The 23,340-nt window shown below is 40.3% G+C and overlaps 1 protein-coding gene across 1 annotated transcript in view; it reads right to left on the reverse strand.

Annotated features, from left to right (window-relative positions):
- Window positions 1-23,340, reverse strand: part of sema6bb (sema domain, transmembrane domain (TM), and cytoplasmic domain, (semaphorin) 6Bb) — a 122,190-nt gene that overhangs the window by 19,633 nt on the left and 79,217 nt on the right. The window contains exons 11-16 of the mRNA XM_035653190.1: window positions 17,995-18,126; window positions 17,217-17,366; window positions 15,573-15,752; window positions 12,760-12,900; window positions 10,238-10,315; window positions 6,111-6,169 (exon numbers count right to left, since the gene is read on the reverse strand). Of these exons, the coding sequence (XP_035509083.1) occupies window positions 6,111-6,169; window positions 10,238-10,315; window positions 12,760-12,900; window positions 15,573-15,752; window positions 17,217-17,366; window positions 17,995-18,126 (740 nt within the window). The remainder of the gene's footprint in view (window positions 1-6,110; window positions 6,170-10,237; window positions 10,316-12,759; window positions 12,901-15,572; window positions 15,753-17,216; window positions 17,367-17,994; window positions 18,127-23,340) is intronic.

Consider the following 23,340-nt stretch of genomic DNA (forward strand, 5'->3'; position numbering starts at 1 on the left):
AAAGTATATACAGTAAAATTGATTAATAAATCATAAAAAATATAAAACTATTTTACATAACGAAGTGCTGACGATGAATAAAGCAGTCTCACAGCCTGAGGGAAGAAGCTGTTCTTAAGTCTAGTGGTACGTAATATTACATTGGTAATATGGTTCCAGGCACATATTATGTCCCTTTTTAAAATATAAGGCAGGTTGCTTTATGTTTTTGTCATTATCAACTAATAAAACACTAGAATCTACCCTTCTATCAAGCATTGTGTAGCCACAGCCTGATGCCTGTGTGGTGTAGAATGCCATTACTGTCCAAAAACTATAAAAAGAAAGTTTTGTAGCATTGTACTGGCTGACACACACAGTTTTCTTTGTTACTATTGCCACAGTTTGACAAGCTGAGAGGAAGAAACTCTTTCTCCAGTTAAAAATGGTGCTTGGAGAACAAAATGTTCAAAAGATCCAAAGAAAATGCTTTTATACTCATAATAAACAGTATAAATATGGAGTGTGTGTTTGTAAAGTTTATTAGTCTGAGAACTTTGTGTGTCTGTGTGTATCTATTCTGTTAGATCCCAGGGCTGTGGCAGAAAATTGAATAATTGATGAATGTACCCACACTGTTTGACCATAGTGTAAATATGGGCATTACATTGCTACAGACTGCAGATGGAACAAACACATTATTCCAACTGCTGTATGACGGCTACAGGTGTTTAATTCAGTGAGAGTTCCAAAAAGCACGGAAATGTACATGGTTTTCTGAAGTGTATTTGAAAAATCAAGTAAAAGAGGCGACACTCAAAATACGTTTGACGGTTGTTTTCCAGTGACTTTGTAGAGATCTGTGTAAATGCGTCTATGGTACTAGAGCCTTGAAAATTACTCTTTGTGCTTGAGTTTGCAGTAAAATGTGATCTTAGCAGGTGGAAATGCACTCTTTCATGCCAGAAGAACTGCGTCACTTCACCCCCCTCGGTTTGTTTGGACTCACAAAATGAGCTTGCTTAGCGCCTGAGAGAAAGTAGAGCCCATAGGCTAATGGACCTACATTAGACACACATGCACACACACGTATACACACACACATAATTGAACCCAGTTATTCCTCTGACCTCATCTCTTTCATCAAAGTGTCCCTCCCACAGCACATCGTCTCAATTAGACGTTGTGCTTCCAAACCCTGCTTTGATCAGAGTGGGTTTAGAGGAACGGTATGACTCTACATACTAATATTTGGTGAGTGTGTGTGTCGGTGTGTGTGTGTTTTCTAATAAATGCAGAGACAGCCATGCATAACCACAAGCCTATAGCCTTAGCTACACCCGACTTCCTTGTATAGTTTTCTATAATCTCCTACCGCGGTCTTCGGACATTGCAGAAATAAGTTTTTTAGCAAGCGTTAGGGACATTATGATTAAAATAAAGACGTACCTACAAGAGTGAACTAAGGAGAATGCAGCTGCTCTGTGATATATGTAAAAAGAGAAGATTAAGAGGACGTGAGACAGGTGGCGTACATCACCTGACAGAAGTTACAGCCTGGCCACAAGCCCACTGAGGAGGCCAGTGACAGCAGTGTGACACAGGAGACGCCGGTGGCACTCTCAGTCCATTTGTCACGCCGGCCCGGCCTAGCACCCATGAAAGCAGCCGCTCTTCTCCCTTACCCCGCGCCTCCCTCCATTCTCGATGCTTTCATCCACCCTCGCCCTCGTCTTTTCTCCGCTTCCTATGTGATTACCCCCACCATCTCGCATTTCTTCCCTCCTCTGACGTCACTCTTTCGGCCCTCTCTTCCTATCACTCTGCTTTCTTCTTATTCGCCCTTATGACACCACACTTCTGATCCCCTGAACCATTTCACCCTTTCCATCCTCAAAGTTTGCCTTCTTCCTATGATCTCTCAATCTCTTTTTGCTCTACTCTCTTCTTCTGGATCTGATTTGCCCGGCCTCCCCTCCCCTCCCCATCCCTGCTCTCCTCAGCCCCATTCCTTTCCCCTTGCAGAATCACCCTTGATATCTATTCGACTGCCATCAGCCCGAGGAGAGATGAAAATCGATTCTCCCTCCAGCAACTGCTCCTCTCTGGCTAAGGAGAAAGGGGAGGCAGTTAGCTGGGCTCTAAGTAAGGCCGTCCATCCATCTCCCTTTGAGGTCTGACGACAAGGCTGCTCTGAAATCAGTGTAGCACTGACTGTGACTGGAGAGAGATGAAGCATGAGGGAGAAGAGAGGCATTGGAGCAGCAGAGGAGCAAAGACTATGGCACAATAAATGACTTGCTCTTTTTATGACAAGCTGCAAAGCCAGAACCAGCATAATTTCCTGTTAAAAAACTGAACATAACCAGGCTGACCTTAATCTTAAAGAACCAATTCATCCAAATTACTAACAACTTCTCTCTCACTTACAGTGCCTCTAGCACTATCCTTTCATGCAGACTTTTCATTTGGCCAGGTTTTCAGATATGTCACCACCGACACAACTGAGGTGAATGAAATTTTGGTACTACTGCTCACAGCATTGAAAAATAACTTTGGGGAAGTAATGCCAGCGAAATCAAAAAAGAAAGAATTAGATGCAAAAAAAAAAAAAAGGGATCCATTTATTTTATATTTAAAAGGTGACAAACTGTGAAAAACACTTTAATCGTAGGGCTGTTGTCAACTTTCCAGAAGCAATTTCACTGGAGCTGCTTTGTACTCAAGAAATATTCCCTCAAAACCAGAGCAAATAAAACAAATGCTATCCTGGCTGCATACCACTAGAACTAGTAAGTTGTCAATAGCCCTACCAAAGATGAAATTTCCCTTGTAAACTTTTTTCGATTCTTTATTTGAATACTTGTTTTGAGACAATAGCAAAGATTAAAGAAAAGTCGGTAAAATTAATATTAATTCCTGTTGAAGAACAATGTTTTTTCTTCTTACCTTTCTCTCATGACCCCTCAGATTTATCCTGTGACCTGCTGAGTCACCCCAAGCCGCAGGTTTGGAACCACTAATTTAAGTGACACTTAATATTACCTCATGCCTAACCCTAACCATGATTAAAAAAAGCTGTTCTTCATGCTTACTGACTGCTGAAGATGTGTGTGTGTGTGTGAATGTTGATCTCTCTGGAGGCCAGAGTGAGAAAATTTAGTTTGATATGCAGCTGCAGAGAGAGACTCTTCTTTGAGAAAAGAAGTAAGCAAAGGCAGAGTTAAAATGAGATTGCTGAATTTCCCCAAAGAGAGATAGGTAGGCCAGACCATATCTCACCTCCCATCTGCTGGGTCAAGATACAGACAGGTGGAATGAGTCCAATATAGAGATATGAAATATTCAGCAACCAAAAGCCTTCTGTCTATTTCGACAATCCAAGTCCCTGAAGAGTCTGTGTTAGTGTGTGTGAGCATATGTGTGTGTTTGTAAGTACACAGATGTACAGTATGTGTCCTGTGTATGTGAAGATTAAGGCACGTGAAGAGAAGCGCAGAGGAAGATGCTGACAGACACATATAGAGAGGGTGTGCAGGCACTTTTCAAAGTCTTAACGGTGTCAGTGACAGTTTGTCATAACAAGCTCATTGAAGCTGCGCCTCTCTGTCTTCCTCTGACTGAATATTGCGTCTGCAGATGGCTGAAAGAATCTTTGTCTTACAGGAAGACAAAGAAAGATGGACTCAGCGTTAACTAGGAACAGGAAACACTGAGGAAAGCATCCATATCAGAGACAATGAAAGTGTCAAATAAAAAAAAAGAGATATGATGAAAAGATAGGCAGCGGCACCAAGTTCATCACAATACCTGAGACAAAGTGCTGTCTAAATGTTGGTGGCAGCAGTCAGATAGATGCTGCCTCACATTCCTGCCGTGCCAATCCAGCAGCTCTCGTTCATCTAGAGACAACAGAGCTCACCTCTGTCAACAGAGTTCAGCTCGCGCATATTTCATGACGGGATCAGACGCAGGAGCAAACACGCCTCAGATATTCCTCAAAAGCCCGAGACAGGGGGCAGAGCGGTACTTCTCTATCCGACACCAGTCCAAAAGGAGCAGCCATCAGGGCAAGGCACACTTTCATGTGTACAAATCTGAAAATTTATATTCTGTTTCGTATTTTCATGTTTTCATACTGTCGTAGTCAATTTACTTTTAATGCCAAAAACTACACCGCTTGTAAAACTGATTTGTTTTCATTGCTAAAACTAATAATAAAAATAAAACGGAAAATAGTGTTTTTTGGTGATATAATTTAAGAAAAACAATGACTGAGCAAATTGCTGGTATACTGCCTTTTCATAAAGAAATGGGTCAGTATGCTGCTTTTGGAAGAAAAACAATGAATTGGCCCAGTGTGTGATCTAGGGGGAATACAAGATGAGAATCAATTAGTTGTGTTTTTTCACGTCCTTTGTATTAGATTTTTCTGATCTTTTGTTTAGTGACATAAAAGATACAAGTGAGCTGATGCATATGAACGACTTACAATGACCTGAAATAGTTGTTTGAATATAAGACATTTAGATCAGCGAGTTATTTAGCGGATTTAACCTTGTAAGGATTAGTATTTGTTTTCACGCGATCACTCGGGCTGATTTGTAACCAACACAGCTGGAATCTGGTTCCTATTCATGTTTTGTAAAGGTGTCGGTCTAATCCCATAAGAGATGGGCTACGAAATAGCAGGATATCCAATTGGCAGACACTTAAAAAACTGCGTGTAAATGAGGTACAATGCAAGACATAGTAGATTAGGGAGAAGTGCGTTGATGATCAGTGTGCAGTGAGTGGAATAGCGTACAGCTTCAGTATCAGTGTCATTACGCGCTTTGACCCCGAGACCTTGTACCAGAGTTCAAGATATAACAAGTATAAGAAGAGGATCTGAGACTAGAGCTTGTAAAACACTCCATTAGCAGTGAGCAAGAATAATTATGTTCATCTCTCACCCACTGGTGTAGTACAGAAGTGGAGTAATGATCATAAAAGTTGCACTTTTAATTACAAGCTTCCTGCACAAACGTGTGTATTTGCTGAAGTGGAGTTCCCCTGTGGAGAAGACATTTCTCATATTTTTCATCTCCTTCATGTTATTTTTTACAAAAACTAACTTGCAGAAATCTAAAGCAGGAAACATGGATAACATCATCTGTCTTGAATAAAATAAACTCTGTGGAAGATCATGGGTTTCTCTTCGGGAGCGGGACTAACAGCTTGAAAAAGTTCCCCCACATGTTCTATAAGGAGCTACACATGGGCTCAATGAAGACAAATAACTAGCTTAACTTCGCCATGCATAGAGTGAGCACCATCAGTTACAGAGACCATCCCCTGTGGTTCAGTGGTCAGAGGACCTGAAGTGAGAGAGCAGCATCAAACAGAGCACCCATCTAAAACAGGATTAGAGTTGTACGCAAGTTCCGATTATGCAATATTTATCTGTTCTTTTCTCAGGGAGCACGGCACATGAACTCGGGGAACTTTCAGAAGCACAGGATTAATTTGCACGCATTGGAATTAGTGCTCAGATCAAAGAGAGGATGTGTCATGGGAGTATCCAAAAACCTCTGTGTATCTAGAATAGAGATTTTGCTTTGCTGTGTACTGTACCACATCTATTTTCATAATGATATGGAGAGAGAAAAAAGGAAACATCAAGGGGAATTCAAGCTAGAGTTGAATATAATTAACCACATGTATATGCAACAAAAATCTACCAGACCAAAGCAGAGATAGCATACAAGTAAGGACAGAGTAAACAGCGAGAAGAACAAAGTTAGCTAAAACATACACAGAGATTTTCTTGCCAGCTTGGAGACAAAATGAGACTAGCAGACCGTCTTTGTGTTGGATCTCAGTGGTTACTCTTGGGAGAAGTGAGAAACTACAGAGCAGTGAGGTGAACTGGGACTTGTCTCTGTTTATTTGTGGATTTTCCCTGTATATAAACTAAAAACTACCAGGCTCTTCCCTCTCTTTTACAGTATTGTTGTTTGCCCGGAAGATACACAACTTATACAAGGATCTGGGCAAAGACAAGAGAGCTATTAGCTTCAACACTTGTGGGCAAAAAAAAACACACACACACACACACATACGCAGAGACTGAGAATCACTCCTCTTACCGTCACAGTCACCCAAGTGGGCCACGTTTCCCTGTTCAACATCTTGCTCGAACGGCAGTCTGCAGAGGAGAAGAGACACAGTCATTAATCAGAAGACACGGAGGCACAGCAACTCGGCCACTGACACACAGCACAGATCCACTCTGATAGAGGAAAACTATCTCAATGTTACAGCAGAGGACAAGGGAGCGTGTATCTCTACAAGCTCCTTTAACACTCAGTTTGTAGAACTCGTTGTTTTTATTTTGATAAAGTAGGAATTAAAAAAAAAACAATTAAAACCGCAAAATAACTCAAGAGGCCCTTGAGCTGCCTAATATCCTGCAATAATCACCATTATAATTTAGAGATAACCACTTATGCCTGCAGGGTCATTAATTAAGCTAATTAATGCACTGAATTGCAAATATTTCTGGGTTAGCATACTTCACTTTGGAGTAAATACAAATTTCATGTCTTCAAGTATTAAGGAGTTAGAGTAGAGTCAAGAAAATCTGTTTTAATCATTAATATGGAGCTTAAGGGAGAGCGGTTCTCTAAAAAATACATCATAAGATCACCATGTCAGTTTTATGAAAAACCTACCATACCTTTATGAAAAACGTAACAACCTTCAACCACAAACTCATATTGTATAATTCTCGAGAAATTATGATATATCTTATTTCTACAACTCTATCCCCGTGCTTTAAAACTCATTTCCCATTTGGGCGACAGGGGAGCTGGAAAACTCAAAGGACAATAACATATGATGAAGTAAGGAAGCAGAGAGGAAATGAGAACAGCACACAGACCAGGTGCTCACAAAGAAAAACACAACTGCTCTTAATCATGGCTCATATAAGGGAAAACAGCGGCAAGTTGCAAAGGACAGGCTCTGTGAGTCTGTGTGTGTTTGTGAGCACAAACATATATAGCTTCATTGAGTACAGAGTACTTTATGAGGACATGGAAAGTGAGTGGAAATGCCTGTAACTAAAGGATATAAGTAAAACACGCCTGTGTAACAACACAACTCTATGAAAGTTAAATTAAATTACATTTGAACACATTCTAATACTGAATAGATGAAAAAATATTAGCTTCTAATTTTGATAAAGCACTGTAGATGATAATAATGTATGTATTACAATTATTATTACATAATGTAATCCATTTTATAATTGATTTTCTAATTTCTAATTAAATTTTCTATTTTAAAATCAGTAGCCTACTATTCTTAATGGCCATATCTAACTACAGATGCAGCCACCTAGAATTACCAGGTGGTCCATGACAAGCCCTTGCTTATCTGAATGGAATGAATGGATATATATATGATATGTAGCAGAATCCAGCAGAATTCCCACCCGAGCCGGCTGCCAGCTGGTTGCCAGCCGGCAGGCAATGACTACTTTCCACATCTCTTGATTTACAAGTATATTAAAGGGATAGTTAATGTATAATAATAATGTTTCATATTTCTTGTTGAGTTAGATGAGATACCATTTTCATCTCAAGATCATTAATTAAAACGTTATATCTGTTGTCTTATCCACACAAAGGTCAAAGTGTTTTACCAGGAGCAGGAGTGCTGGAACTGTTCTTGCCCATCTAACTGTCAGCAAAAAAAGCACAAAAGCCTATTTCCCAAATTGTCAGGCTATTCCTTTGAAAAACTTACATATTAAAAAAAAAAATCTGTCAAATTTAATCTGTTTGACACCTGACTTACACTTTTGATCAAACCCTACCTGTTTTAGTAAGGATCCATCATATCAATGAGTACTTGGCAGCAGAGATACTCAAATAACTCAATGTAAGCCTACGTAAGAAGGAAGGAACAGTTAGAGAAATTAGAGCTTATTTAAAGTTAAAATACTTCAGGGTATGGAGCATGTTTTGAATACTAGCCAACATCTTATTTACTTACAAAAGATGCATTTTCTAGTTGACATGGAGGGATAGTATAGCAAAAGTCTAGTGTAAAAAGAGCCAATTGAGAGTCCCGCCTGAGTTGTAACTAATCAGTTTTCTGTATTTCCAGCTCTTGGAGCAAATCTAGTACTTAGACTTCTTAGCCATTATTAATACGTATGTCTGCATTCACAGATTTGTCTACACATTTACAAATCTCAATACATTTGTGAATCTAATACACATTTGTAGATTCTTTTTTACACATTTACAAATCTGTTACAGTTACACAACTCTCCAGTCACATTTGTAAATAGTTTTACTACAATAATGGCTCCATAGGACAGAACAAATCAAAGATGTGCTGATTTTCATTGTTCATTCATTATTACTTTGCTTGATTCTTTGTGCTGATGACTCAGTCAGAGCCACTGAGGACACCTTTAAAGTTCTAGACTACATGGCATGAATAGTGCTGTTACACTGGATCAAATGTTGACCTACAAACAACCTTTTTAGAACCAGAGCACAAACTACATGAGGATGCTGGAAAAAGCTCATTGGGACAAGTGACTGAAAAGCATTTGGCAATTAGCTAAAGGCTCAGGCAGTAGTGCAGCCAACATTCGTGCTTTTAATGCCTAGAAATCCCGGTGACAAATGAATCCAAGTGCCCCGTGAACCTACAGCGGTTGTCATCTTAATAAAGAATAATGGTTTGTGTTCAGTTGGCTGCCTCTCACGAACTGTAGGTCATTTACTTTGTATACATTAGCTTTGCCTGTGGGTCTGTGTGTGTTTTTTTTTTTAATAGTGTTTTTTATTTCCAGCATGTTTTCCTAGGTACATTGGCTCTATATTGAAAGACGTCATTGATACTGATAAAGACCATATGCTTATTCATGCTAGGTCCTGTGGCAATGAGTCTTGTGCTTGTACTGTAGACAGTGATAACAGAACGTGAGTGGAGAAGTTGAAAGAGTAAGCTAAAGATGAAATGATTAAAAATGATTAGTTAAACCTAATGCATGAATGGTTGAAATTGTTGGTTAAAAGTAAAGGATAAACTCTCGAAACAATTGCCTAAAACTAATGGTTGCTTTGTCACCATATTCTCACTGGCAGAAGCTAAAGATAGTGAGAAATTATTCTTCTCACCTTGTTTAGCAGTGCAATAACAGCAGTGAACAAAGTAAATGTGGGAAATCAGAAATACGCACAACAATAAAACCAACCACAACAACTACTTTCATAAATAATACAAAACATCTTTTCCTCAGAAATTGTCCAAACTACAATATATTGTTATATAACGGTTGAGCTCTCCTCTGGCGTCAGTTTGCAAAGAGAGGTTGCATTTGTCCACAAAGAGGAAATCCACAGTAACTCAATGCAAAATCGATTGCCAAGTTGACCGCCCTTGGTAAATCAAATCAGGACCAACACAGAGGCCTTTAATAGCATAAGCAGGCAGCCTGAGGTGGTCTTTAAGGCCCATGTTGTCTGTTTTGCTGGCACTACACCTGTGTTTTGAAGCCCTAACTCAATAAGCAGCCTGACTAAAGAGAGATTTGATTTCACTGGAGGGAGGCAGCCGCGACTGGAGGTGAGCTGTCAAGATAGACAGCCGCGTTTCAGTAGCAGGAGGAGAGAGAGGTCACAAAAACACACACATACTCTTGCATTCACACACACAAACCCAGACATCCGGGCAGACACACACATTCAAACAAAACAGGACAGAGAAACAAACTCAAAACTTTGCACGGTGTTTTATGGCCACCACGTAAGAAGCAAAGTGAAAGAACATAGTATTGTTTAACAGCAGCGGCAGACATCTTGAATCAATAAGTGTACACAGAGCAGACAGTGGTGACAGGCACAGATGTTACTCAAGCTCAAATAGTCGCAAATAGAACCAAGGACTTCCAAACCAGATAAATAATACATGTGATGAATCTATGGGTGGTCGGCTAGGTCTGCTGTCAGAAAAATAACCTTGAGAGGAATGATAAAAGTAGAAATAAATCAAATCAAATCAAAAATAGATTTAAAAAAACAGCCTGATCAAAGACAGAGAACACAGAAAGGTGGTAAAACAGCATGCAAAACTTCAGATGGACTTAACAGACAAAGAATAAATAAAAGTGTCAGTATAATGACACAGGGCAGTGTCTGTATACCATATGAAGTGGTGCAGACATAGTGTGTTTTAAGGAGAGGTGTCATACCTGGTCCCAGGTCTGAGGAAAGAGCAGGTGCTTCCTCTGGTCCACCCACAGTAAGGGTCCCTGGAGGCAATACAGTTCCTGCAGAGACACAAAAATTAACTTAATTTCTTGAACTTTAAAGAATTTGTATTTCACTTAAACTTCCCCTTGCGTAACTTAAAAGTTAAATACTTGATTTGTTTGATCTTGGCTACTTATTTGTTTATTTGTTACCCGATTAGTTATTTAGTCTAGTTCTAAAACTAAAAGTCAGGATCACGTCATATGTCATATTCATAAATTTTGAAAAAAAGTTACAAACCATGAACATAAGTGCTTAACATCATTATCATCTCCCAATGTGTGACACAGATTTAAAACACAGATTTCCCACTTTCCAGAAACTATTAATTTCCAACTTCTTCAGACTTGAAACTTATAACTGATAATGTTATTCATCACAACGAATATTTTACTTCTTTGTGAAAGTTTGTATCGGGTAAAGAGGGAATGCAGCTGAAAAAGGACCAATAAAAAAAACTTTGTTAGTAGATTAAACTACTAGGAATTAAGTGTAAAACTTATTTCCCAATTATAGAAACAGCAAAATACAAATACAAAATATAATATAATATACAAAAAAAGCTTTTTCCAGATTGAGAATAAAAGTGCAGGTAACAGTAACAGATTGAGTGTCCATGTTGCTTGCGGGGTCTCTGGGGTTGGATTTTCAGACAAATTGGTTCATGAATGAGATATATTTCAACTCCATCTCTTAAATATTATATAGATGTTAGATGTCACAATGTCCTTGACTGCAGCAGCAAGTAGAGTTTTTGAAATGCTCTCAAGTACGAAGACAAAAACAAATAAAAAGCCAGTCTTAAAATGAATAAACCAACACTAGTTAAAATGATATTCCTTGGAATGCACAAAAAAACATGATTTAGGTAAATAAATAAATAAAAACAAAGATATCTGTTTTTGCAAATGAACCCTTACACTGCTACACAGTGATAATGTAATTCTAGAAAAAACAAAAAGCCAATGAGGTGTTCACTCCAGTCTCTCTAAGTTAATTTTCATACAGCACTAGTGTCATGAATAGAAATTACTGTATGCCTGAAAGGTAGGAAATCAATCAAAAACTGTGCTATATTTTGAAAAATGGTTGGCAGGGATGTGAATTAGCCTAAAAGGGATTAGTTGCTGCTGAGGGATAATATGTAAAACCTCAGCTTTTATGTACTTTTGTTGTTATTGTCATTGTCATCATATTTCCTCACTCTAGGAAAAGGATCTCAAAGGCTGCGTACTGTTATGTGATGATATGTTTATTTTATTAGAAATGTTAAAGATTTTTTGAAAAAAATAAGCCAACCATGTAGACTGACACTCTTCACAGGTTAAAACCCAGAACTGAAGCTGCCGAAGCATGACTAAGAAACCTTCAACATACTTGCACACAGAAGATTAATCTCTCATCTAAACACATAAAATGCGCACACACTAAACACACCTCAGAAAGCATGTGACTGTGTCTTAATGTGCTCTGGATTACACGCTTGTATGACTCACCTGGTTCAGTGAACACACTCCACGCCTGGTGTGTGTACCGGTATGTGTTAGTGTGTAAGTGGACCCGAACGGGCCACAGCCACAGGCACTGAGACTCGTTGAGTGTGGCGAGGGAGAGCGAGTCTGTATTACGGTGCTTGTGTGGGTGTATGCAGGTGAAATATCATTACTTTGAATATATGCATTTTTATGTTTAATTATGGAGGATTAGTGGACTTTTTTTCATTTTTTCAGAAATGCCCTGCTGCACATTCAGATTAAGTTAAACACATTCAGGCTGGTGAGCTGCCAGAATAACAAAATGAGCAACTTCATTGGAGCTTCTGATAATCTTATAAACTGCTGAATGATGCGATGAAATATAATCTTTTGAATAATATCACATTAACACATTCACTACTGATTATACCTTATACTACAACTGATTATATGATACAGTAATATAATTCAGTTATTACATGAAATTGTTAAATGCTTACTACTCCCATGAGCTTCATTATCATGTAGTATTATCATTTATTAGCCATGTTATGTCAGTAAACATTACTATTATTATTTTCTGTTAAAATGATGGTACATAAAGTTAACCTTGCAGGCTATGGCAATAATACAGCATTATATCTGATGGCGATGTAGTACACTAACAGCTTTTATTATATTTCCCTCCAATTTACTGGTGCATTTTATTGCATTTTGACTCATTTCCATATTATAAAGCAGTTATCAGATTATTACTTTACTCAAGGACACAGTGACTGTTGTTATTAAGTTGTAGTATGGTTATTATTGCAGGAAAAGTCAGGTCAGGTACACTATAAAGCAGCCAGGGGCTGGCAGGGGTTCACAGTGTCTGGCTCAAGGACACTTGTGAAGACCAGATGGTTCTTGAACAGTCACCTAACTTCTTGTTATGCTGCCTTGCTGCCCTTTCATGTTCCTACATATAGTATTTGGTGCAGACTCACTTCATGCATCGGGAATAGAGCTGGCACCGTGCCACTGGTACTCTGACTACACAGGAGGGAAAGGCCAAGAGCAGAGTGTGGCTTGCTCGGTCCAGAGTCAGAGACAACAGCTGCCTGGCCTGCAGAGAGTCTTCAGCACACCTGCAACACACGCATACACAAATAGGCAGGCACACAGAAAAAACAAAAATGCATTAGGCAATTTCAATTACCAGACCAAGACTGCACATTAAACCTCTGACCTCACTCTGAGCATTACAGCAGGGAAAAAACATTCCCCATGAAACACAACCAAACATAAACAGTTCTATAAATAAAAGCCATAATAAAAGTGAAAGCGGCGAGAGGCCAATCCGTGTAGCCAGATGTGACGGTGTCAATCCAAATACCCACTGTGCTGATTTTGGAGGTTTGAGAGGTCGGGCTGGCCATCAAAAAACAGCAGCCAGGAACTGAATCGCTTCTAATTGGCACTTAGGGCTACGATAGCCGGCACCAACCTGCCTCCGTGCAGTGGATTTATACCTTTTTATGCACATGTGCACTCATGCATCAGTTGTATCTGGATGGTTTATGGTAATAACATTGCGGCGGACCCACAGTCATTAAGAAGAATCTATCATTCTGCTAAGGCCAAGCTGTGAGTCATTCTTCACAGCCAATATCACACAAGGCAGGGGAAAGCAGGGTTGGAGACGTAAGGAAAGCAAAGAAATAAATAAAAAATAGAATAAACAAGTAACAAATGCAGGGAAAAAGGCAGAGAAACACAGAGACTCATGAAAAGAAAATAAGCGATATAGAACCAAGATCAGAGAGAAGATAGGAGTAGACACAGGCTCTTTTAGGGTTGTATCTCCTTCAGGTCATTATGGTACCCAGCCCATCACAAACCAGTTATTTCTATCTGTGCTGACTTCTTAAAAGATGACGATGATGATGTGTTAGAGGCCCTGCTCCTGTGTACCCTGGGGTTATTACAGGGCACAAGACATCGCTTTCTCTGTGTATGTAAGGTAAGGGTGGGGGTGGCCTGGCCTGGAGCATAAAAAGACCCTGATGTGGCTGTGCTCTGTCTTCTTCTTCTTAGCTGGGTGCCTGCTGTGATAGCTGGACTGTCACTGACCTCCCGGTGGGCTCACCATGCACACCAAATTATCCCTCACATACTGGCTCCAGTCCACAGTAGCTCATTCATCACACAGTCTCTTCATTTCACCGGTCATCACTATCCCTCATTTTGTCAAGTCTGAAGCAGAACAAATAAGCTGAGACACAAATTGATGTGCAAATTTTGGAGGGGTTGGGAAGGGAAGGATGTTTATTACTAAATAAGAAGTGAAACAGTACAACTAATTTAGATTGGACTCTACTGTAGTGAGAAAGAGTGTTTCCAGCTAGCTGGTTCAAGAAATAATCCTGTATTTCCCCGTATTGCCAAAAAGGTATATGTACCAGAGAGCACAATTACCACGTCGGAAAACTAGTGTTTAGAAACATGTACTCTCTTTTAAAAAAAGGCCTCTAATTAGCCTTGGTGAAAGATGATCACCAGCCAAAATCTGCCTGCATCTGTGTGACAATATTCTACCCTGCGGCCGTCCACTATGTGGAACACTGCATCTCAACAAAGAACAAAAGCAAAAATGAAGATTGAAAAGGCATTGTACCAAGTGTTCATTACGTAGTGATGTGCATCCAATGAAACCTCAAGGCTGACTGCCTCATGCAAAATGGTAATTAGAAAAGGGACAGGAAGCCCAATCCACTCCAATCTTTTAAGATCCAGATATTAAATATAATTTAGCTTCAGACTGAAGATAAGGGGTCATTTTTTCCTGTCATTTTTGTGAAGATTAAGGATAATGTGATTTTATCAACATTTCATTATTTTCTGATGTTTTTCCACTAATGCCGTTCTACAGTGTCTCTCAACCTCATTAGAAGATGTTCAGATTTCCTGATAATGAATATTAGCCTCTAATCCTATTCTTTTCTGTTTGCCCTATTTGTATTCTCCGCATGGGGTTGCATCGTCTCAGCTCCTGCACAATTATGCGTATCTCTCGAAGAGTAGGTGAGGTTTTCTGCATAATTCAGGACACGGCATGTTTTGAGGACATGTCATGCTTTTTTTTTTTTTCATGTGACTGTTTTTCTAGGAGTATCTCCCTACCAGCTCCCCTCGCTGTGTATACATCAACCTCGGATGTCATTTAACCCTTTCTTTACCTCCCCTGCCGAGATATTTAACATCAGGCTCTCTAACTATACAGATTTGTGCTGTTATGTAATAGTTTTTTTGTTACACACACACACCACTCTTATTGCTGTACAAATAAATATGAATAAATATATGCTAACTCAAGCACCCGCTTAGCTTAGCTTAGCATAAAGACCGGAAATGTGGAAACAGTGAGCCTGCATCTAACCAAAGGTAAAAAAGCTCACTAATTAACACGTCATGTAACAACCTCACAGTGACGACAAGACTCCAGGAAGTTACTGGAAAAATAATCACATAACACCCCTTTAAAACCTCAACATGATGTTTTTACACTTTGGTCTTCGCACATATTAAACAAACTAGATATAATGTTTTAATTAGTGAGCTTTAGAGGTGCTAATACATAGATTTTGTTACATCTGGACAAAGCCAGGCTGTTTCAGTCTTCCAAGGCTTACAGACATGAAAGTGCTATTAATCTTCAGCAAGAAAACAGAAAAAGAAACGTATTTCCAAATGTGTTGAAGATGCCATTAACAGTTCAAAATATATGTCAATTTCCTTCCTGTTCGCTTTGACGTCTTACTTATCAGGGTTGAATCCCTCTAGCTCCTCCAGGAAGATGTTGCTATTGGTGACGGTGTTGTCCTGGTTGGGCATGATGAGGAACTTGAGGATGGTCCCTCTGCTGGACCCGAGGAACAGCACGGTCCGGTTTCTATAAGGCCCTGCTTCTGTGTCCACCACAATCTTATTTAGCTGGTACCTGCACAACAGGAGAGATAGAGCACTACATTAATGTCACCGAGCTGTGCGGCTCATTCGGGACTTTTCTCCTATGAAAGCTAAAAGCATACTCAAGTAGTTCCTGGAGGCAAGTTTATGATTTAAGTGCATTACAACTGATTGGTTTAGGTGTAAAATACAGACTCTTGTGAATTTACATCATAATATGCCATTTTCTCTTGAGTCACTTCAAAATGAAATGAATTCCACTGAGAAGAAACTGCTCATCACATTTGCATAATAAACTAATTACGCCAGACGTTCAGTCATTAATAATATCAGTCAAGTAAATGGGCTCGTCTTGGAACAATAGCAGAGTGTTGCTGAACTACACACAGCCCTGCATGTCTGAGTCAATAGACGAGAATAGAAGCCATGTTGTGCTGGGTGTTTAATATTCCATATACATCCAGTCCCCGTAATCCCCTGGTGGCTGGTCGACAGCGGCACCCCATACGGTAGATAGTGGAGAGAGAGAGAGAGAGAGAGAGAGAGGCATGCATGCATTTATGTGAGACTGGATGAGCTACAGCTGCTCTACTACCACAGGCTTTATACCCAACCAGGATAAGTTCGACAGAAGGAGCCCAAACTGACTGATCATGTGTGTGTTTGCATACATATCTGCGTATGTTTGCAACCTGAGTCTTATTTATCAACTAATATCAATAAGTTAATGTAAATATTTAAATTAAAACAAGTTTTATTAATCAAGTCAACTTTAAATTTCTAGTTTTTTATTTTCCGGCCCCTTTCAAAGTAAGTGAGTTCAAATTAAGGTTCTTAAAAAACATTTGTATATTAGCAAACTTTCCAGCATTCATTGTCTGATGGCTAAAACCCTCCACAGACCCTACTTTATTATAGAAATTATGTTTGTATATTAATTTGTTTTGCCAAATATTTCTTGAGGGAAACATAATTGCTGCCTGGATTATGTTCAATGATAATATCTGAAGTACTGAATGGCAGTGTTCAGGCTGGATGGTTGGCGTACAGAGCACAGGAGTTTGACAACAGAGACCCGAGTTTGCATCCTGGGTCCCACGTGTGGTTAGGTTTAGGCATCAGTGGCCCTTTTGGTCAAAGTTAAGATAAGCTACTTAATAAAGTAAACACACTCTCATTCTTGAGCTTCAAGACTTGACTTTTTCAATATTTAACCAAGATTGCAATCATTCCTAAGTGCTCTAAATACCTAAAACATATCAATGAAAAGCTTTATATTCATTTATATAAATTAATTATATTGTTTTGCAAATATAAGCTGTAACTTGTCAGATATATTCACTTAATAAGTTTCCACATTACACTGATAAGAAATGTAATTGAAGTGGCACTACGATTCTCTCAAAACCTATTTGCTGATGCAAATTAGCAAACATAATCACCAGGAGACAGGATTGGTGTTTGGCTGCTTGCTTGCTTGCTTGTTCAGTCTCACCTGACCATGGTTCTGACTATCCAGGGTCTTTGTCCGAGTGATGGGACGGCTTCATCCATCAGAGGGTGGGTCTTGACGAAGTTGAGCATCTCATCAGGGAACGAGTTTGAGGAATTAAACCTGGAACCTTGAACAGCACAGCCACCGGGTCTGGAGACAGCAAGTTTCAGCACACATTTAGCAGATGGTACAGAGGCAAAGTCACATACTCTTTTTGACTACTTCAGACCTCAGTAGAGATGTAGTTATATAATTAAGCTGTCTAGACGGTCTGAGTGTCTCATATTCAGACACATACCCCCTTTTTCAATAAAGAGATTGATTTGATTTAGAACCTCAAATGTGAAGTATTTGGCAAGTGATGGATAGTGGTGTGAGATCCTGACATGCCTTTATATTTGCAGAGAACAAGTTGCATCATTGTAAAAAATGGATTATTCACATCTACATGACTTTCAGTTGACTGAATAAAGTTTGTCCGAGCTGTAACATCATATGAAGTATCTCCTTGCATTCTCCATTGCATGTGTGTATGATCAGTTTTACCTTGCAACTAAAACTTTTCTCCATTGGCATAAATGTCTGGTTGCTTGTACAGTGTGTATTTCCTTTTGTTATGAAATCAAACCCTGGCCACGAACTGCAATCAGCAACACATCTTTATAGAACAGTATATAGTTGAATTTTGTTGTAAGTTGTTCATAACTCTATTTCCTTCTTACAGTTCTCTGATAACAACCTGAACACAGGTGCATAAATTGATTAAAGCCATCTGCACCTTGGCTTTGGGATGACTTCATCTGGAACAGGCGTCCAAATAGACTCGGGTGATTTCTGCTCCTTGAACCTCCCATCAAACACCCCAGCCAGCTGCTCCATGTCGAAGGCACACACAGCCGAACCTGGGATACTAGAGAGAAAGAGAAAGAGAGGTGAGATGGAGGTAGATTAAGACAGAGACTGTCGATTGATAAAATACTTTGAACTGATACAAAGTGGCTGTCAGTCATATATCAAGTGGGTTTCACTTTCGACAGAGTGCAGAAAGAATAAGTGACGGAGAAAGAAAAGATAAGGTAGATGATACCTGGACTGAAAAATAGACTGTGAAACATGAAAAAGGAAAGAAGTTAAAATATAGTCAATTGTGAATGTGAGAAAGGGACAGGCACCCAGCGAAGATGACAAATTGGATTTGGGCTGTTCATATTTTGACATTCAATGCTATAACACAAAGGAAATTGTTACTGAGATGGAAAGAAAGACAGGATAAGACAGACGCTGTCAACTCCTTGGGAAAAGAATAGACATGCAGGGGATGCAATAGCTAGATTAGACCCATGAAAAGATCTTGGCTGGAATTCCTGGAGTATAAAACGAAATAGGAAATGAGTCACTGAATATCCTGCCTTTCAAAAAGAGGGGGAAGATTCTCATAAACCCATTCCAGTAAAAATCCCGGTGCACCTCGGAGGCTGTTTAACTACTTGTGTGAACCCTGCAACAGGGATCAGAACATCTGCTCCAAGAAGTGTCCATAGCCACACACACACAAAGAAATACACACAGACAAGTTCACACAAATGTCTTCATTAATGCAACGTTTTTGTGTTTTGGCTACAGAATGCACTACAGAGACAGGGAAATAAAGAGAGCAGTGTAAGGACGAGATAAGGAATGAGTTTTAAAAAAACATCCCATGCTTCCTGCTCCGAGACTCAACCCTCTGCTCTGAATTTGTCCTCGTCAGTGACTAATGGTGTGCGTGGTGTGAGAGCTAGTGACTAAGTGCTAATACCTTAGTGATACACACACACTGAAAAAAACTGAGAGACTGAGTCACCTGCAACCTGCTGCCACATAAATCCCACTCATACCCCATCTGTTTCTTGCAGTTTTTCTCTTTTTTTGTCTTAAAAAATAAACGTCCAACTGGTGATTTGAGGATCTGCCCCCATGATTCTGCAGCAGTGTTTCTGTTGAGTGCCCCTTTGAAAGCCACAGAAGGGTTTGTTTGGGAAGGCAGCGCCTGAAGGCTGGATTTTGGTTGCAGCAGGGAGCCGTGCTCTCCTGATGTGCCATTTGATCAGGTCACGCCGTCTCCCTCAGTACTTATCATTCATAGACAGGGATGTGACTCAACCTGGGCCAGTGTGGCAGAGCTGTAGGCATATCTGTGGACGAAACGGCGTCTCTCTCAGGGCCACAGGCACCAGATGTTATGTGTGACATGTCTGCCAGCTCTGCACCGGTGCCAGCTTGGCTTCCTTTCTCTACCACCCCTCCGCTCCCCCCAAGTTCTCTCTTCCTCTCTCGCTGCAGGTCACTGGGTTTGCCCCGTGTAGGGCTGTGTGTCTAACAGAAGTAAGCCAAAAGGCCTCGGGCACTTTTTCTCTCTGAATTCCTTTAATTATTCTCCTTTTCACTCCACAGTATTCTCTCCTGCTTTTGTTTCACAGTACATGTGTGTTGTTTTCTTCTACACAAATTTCGCCCTCACACTTAGGACTACTTTCCTTTGTTTACTTTCACTTTTTGCTTGTCCCTCTCTCTCTGTCCATTGGCATTTGTCCTTCCCTCAGTCTTTCTCCTTGACTGGGGTTGAGTGACAGGCTGTCCAGGCTAGATGCATAGGGTGTCCATTTGAGAGGGCTGCTGTGGAGTCTAAAGTACTTCCTCACTGCTTAACAAGCCCACTGACAGCTAGGAATAACATGGTCCTCACGGACACATGAGGCCTCGTAGGAGTTGAGAGTTTTAACTGTGATACATTGTAGAGACTTGACATTTTCCATACTCATCATAAATATAAAAATAAAGACCTTGTGAAATATTGTATTAATTAACCACACTGGGGATATGTAATTTCTATTCAAATGTTTATGAATGTAAAGGTCAGAAAAAGTCTCATTCACAGTATAGTACAAACCTGCTAGTTGAACAGTTTAAATGTAGTATTTTTTTCTTTATGAGATTATGTGAACACCTGAACTTTTATGCCATCCTTTTTCTTTCTTTTATTCTACCACAAAACTCTCATCTGATCTCCTTTTCTGTATTCAAGCAGCCTAATTCTTCATTCTTTTTCTTGACCTTTTCACATCAGGTCCCAGCGGGTATTCTCCTCTCTCCCTATCCTGACTATCCTAACCCATGTGGACCAGTGAACACCTCTCTAACAACTCTGTATTTTCCTTGTGACATGGCTCTGCTGTCAACTACACATGGTGTTTCTTTCCCATACCCATTTCTCAAGCTCTACCTAGATACCAAACTGTGTTCTCCCCTGCCTTCTCTACTTGTGTAGGCCCAGGGGACTAGCCTGCACATCTGTGCATCGTCCCCGTGGTGTCACACTTCTCCTGGTACCGTAAATGTGTTCTCCTCCTGATCCTTGTCCTCCTCATTTCCCCTCCTCTGCTGTGTTTTCCCAGAGGGACATACTGCTGTCTGACCCTGTCACGTGGGATTTCTTCAAAACCAAAACCAAACATGGACTCCCACACTCAGGATGCACTGGATTTGCTTTACTTAGCATGGGATGTTTTCCCTGCATTCCTGCGTGGCTCCATTAAGCCTAATGAGCCCACGTCCGTCTACTCCAGCAGCAATAGACATTTTCAGCTGCCAAAACAATAGCAAAAGAAATAATGAGAATTGTTTGTTTTCAGTACTAGTCCAGAGCAGCATGGTGATGGTAAGCCTTTCCTTTGACATCTTGCTGCTGTTCTTTCCACATTTACCAATTTATTTGAGTTGCTAAATAAAGCAGAAACTTTTTTCCTCTCCCCAATGGTTCTTTCTCCTATGAGTTTGTTGTTGCTCTCTGTGCCTTCTTGACCTCTTGAGCATCAGGAGCATGAGTGCAAGAGGTGATCAGTTGGAAATCCAAGCTCTTCTTTTCATCCCTCCTCGAGAGGAAGGGCCTGGGGCTTCAGAGGTGGATGCACAAAGGAACTGACAACTGGGGGAGATATTATACTCTGGAAGCAGAGACTGAAGGATCCCTCAAACTCCATAACACTTGAGGAGCTGGTATGTTTCTTTAAAGTTATCCCTGGAGTATGTGGGCACAGGAGGAGATGAGTACACTTCAAAGTGTCCAGGGGAGACTATGGGAGGGCCCAGTAGAACCTCGACTTCATCCCGCTATTGCCATACTACAGTCCCATATATGCTGCACAGGGCCAAATGGCAGGGGGAGAATAGCTATTCCTCCATTCCCAGGTCCTGTTTCATGCTGTTTTCACTGCACGCTGCCAGCCAGAGCAATTTGTCTGGCAAGCACTTAGCCAGTGTGGCGCAGTGGGCCACACGGGGCCAGTGGGAGTTTTGCAGCTCACCTCACACATTCTCTCTTTCTCTTTGTGTTCATTTTCCTCCATCACACATGTCCTTATCCATCCATCTAAACCTCCTTTTTTCTCTGTCTCTTGGCTGGCAGTTATTTAAAACAGGACCCAGTGGCAGTTTACCCAGGCAGGGGTGTGTGTGTTCAGCTGGTTCTCCTCTGTGGCTTGCTGTAAATGCTGTTATCTGGTAACCATTGTAAGTGTGTTTGTGCATGCGTGCGTTTGTGTATGAGAGTGGGAGAGTGTGTGTGTGTGTTTGTGTGAAGTATCCATCTGTCTGTGCAGGCAGTGGCCCCTTCTCGCAGCGTCCTTCCACACACGCAGATAAGATGCAGCTGATGAAACAGTTTTAGATCTCACAGAGCGAGGGATGCACGTGTTGTCCATTATTGACTTCCTCGTCCTTGAGTTTCTCATCCATCTCTCCTGCTCTTGTTCCCTGTCTCCCTCTTTATTCTCCTCTGTGTCTTGTCTCCTCTCACATTTATTTGTTCATCATCTCTCTTTTTTTTCTTCTCTTTTTTGTCTCCTGTATCTTACTGGGAGGTCAGAAGCCTACTGTACTGCAGCTGGCATAGAGCCTTATTTTTATATCCTAAAAAAACAGAGATGTTAGTGCACTGGGACAGGTGATAGTTGTGCTGCTGGATGCATTTAAGTGAGATTCTGTATTGATTCCAGAGCAGAGTCAAATAACAGGCAGTTGCAAGGATTTGTTTGCTTCAATGTGTTTGCCTTACCAGACACTGTAAGAGGTGTCAGGGCCATTCAGGCAGTGTAAGATAAGTGGGCCATCACAGAAAAAGTTGACTGAATTTGGCTACAATTTAAGCTACTTAGACTGCAACATAGCAATACCTTATTCTAAAGTATGCAGACAATGTTTATACCTGTGCAGCTTCAAGGATGTTGGTGGATGTTCCCACAAACATACACACTACAATGTCCCTCTTAATAAAATAATTTAATCTCTCAATAAGAATTAAACATTTTCTTACTTTGAAAATTAGCTTTAAAAAGCAGCATTTAATAAGTGCCTTCAACAAAGCACAAAGTAGATAACTCAAACTCAGAAAAGAGTCATATCAGGTATCAAGAAAACAGTTGTGTTTATTCGCACTTGCAGCAAGGGGAATTATCTCATCCCACTGGCAGTTTTCTCACTTGTTTTAGGAAAATGTAAGACTCAACACTAGACAGCATCACAGTAGAAGATTAGTACCTCTCTAATGGTGAAACAAATACATATTTAGTGCATCAAAAGGAGGTTCAGAAGTTCTTCTCTCTGTGGTTCAATTTCTCTGGTTTGCTGTTTGTGTTGTCTTTGTTGTCTTTGGCTTTGCAAATACTCCCAATCTCCAATAATCCCCCATTTAACAGGCAGCATCTCTCCTCTCTGCTCCCCTCCTCTCACCTTTTTTCAATTTAATCTTGTCTTTCAACAGATCACCCTTTTGTCCTCAATGAAAGCATTCCATGTGTCTTAAATTACTCTGTACCCCACAATCTTGACCTTTGTACCACCACACAGCCTCTTTCATTTCTCTGGAGCTTTGTTTGGGCTGTAGGAAGCCTTGCTCTTTCCAACTTCATAGGTAAAGGAACAAACTACGGTGGTCCACTAAATTTTCAAGGTGAGCCGTGTGTGTGCTGCTACACACTGGGTGTCTATCTCTGTCTCCACTGAAAGTATGTCGAGGTGCGTTTCTATGCCTGTAAATTTCTTAAAAAACACAGCCAGTAAGATTGAATCCCCAACATGGGTTGAAATC

Source organism: Morone saxatilis, unplaced genomic scaffold (assembly GCF_004916995.1).
Source record: "Morone saxatilis isolate NCDOM2014 unplaced genomic scaffold, NCSU_SB_2.0 Contig12, whole genome shotgun sequence".
NCBI lineage: Eukaryota > Metazoa > Chordata > Actinopteri > Moronidae > Morone > Morone saxatilis.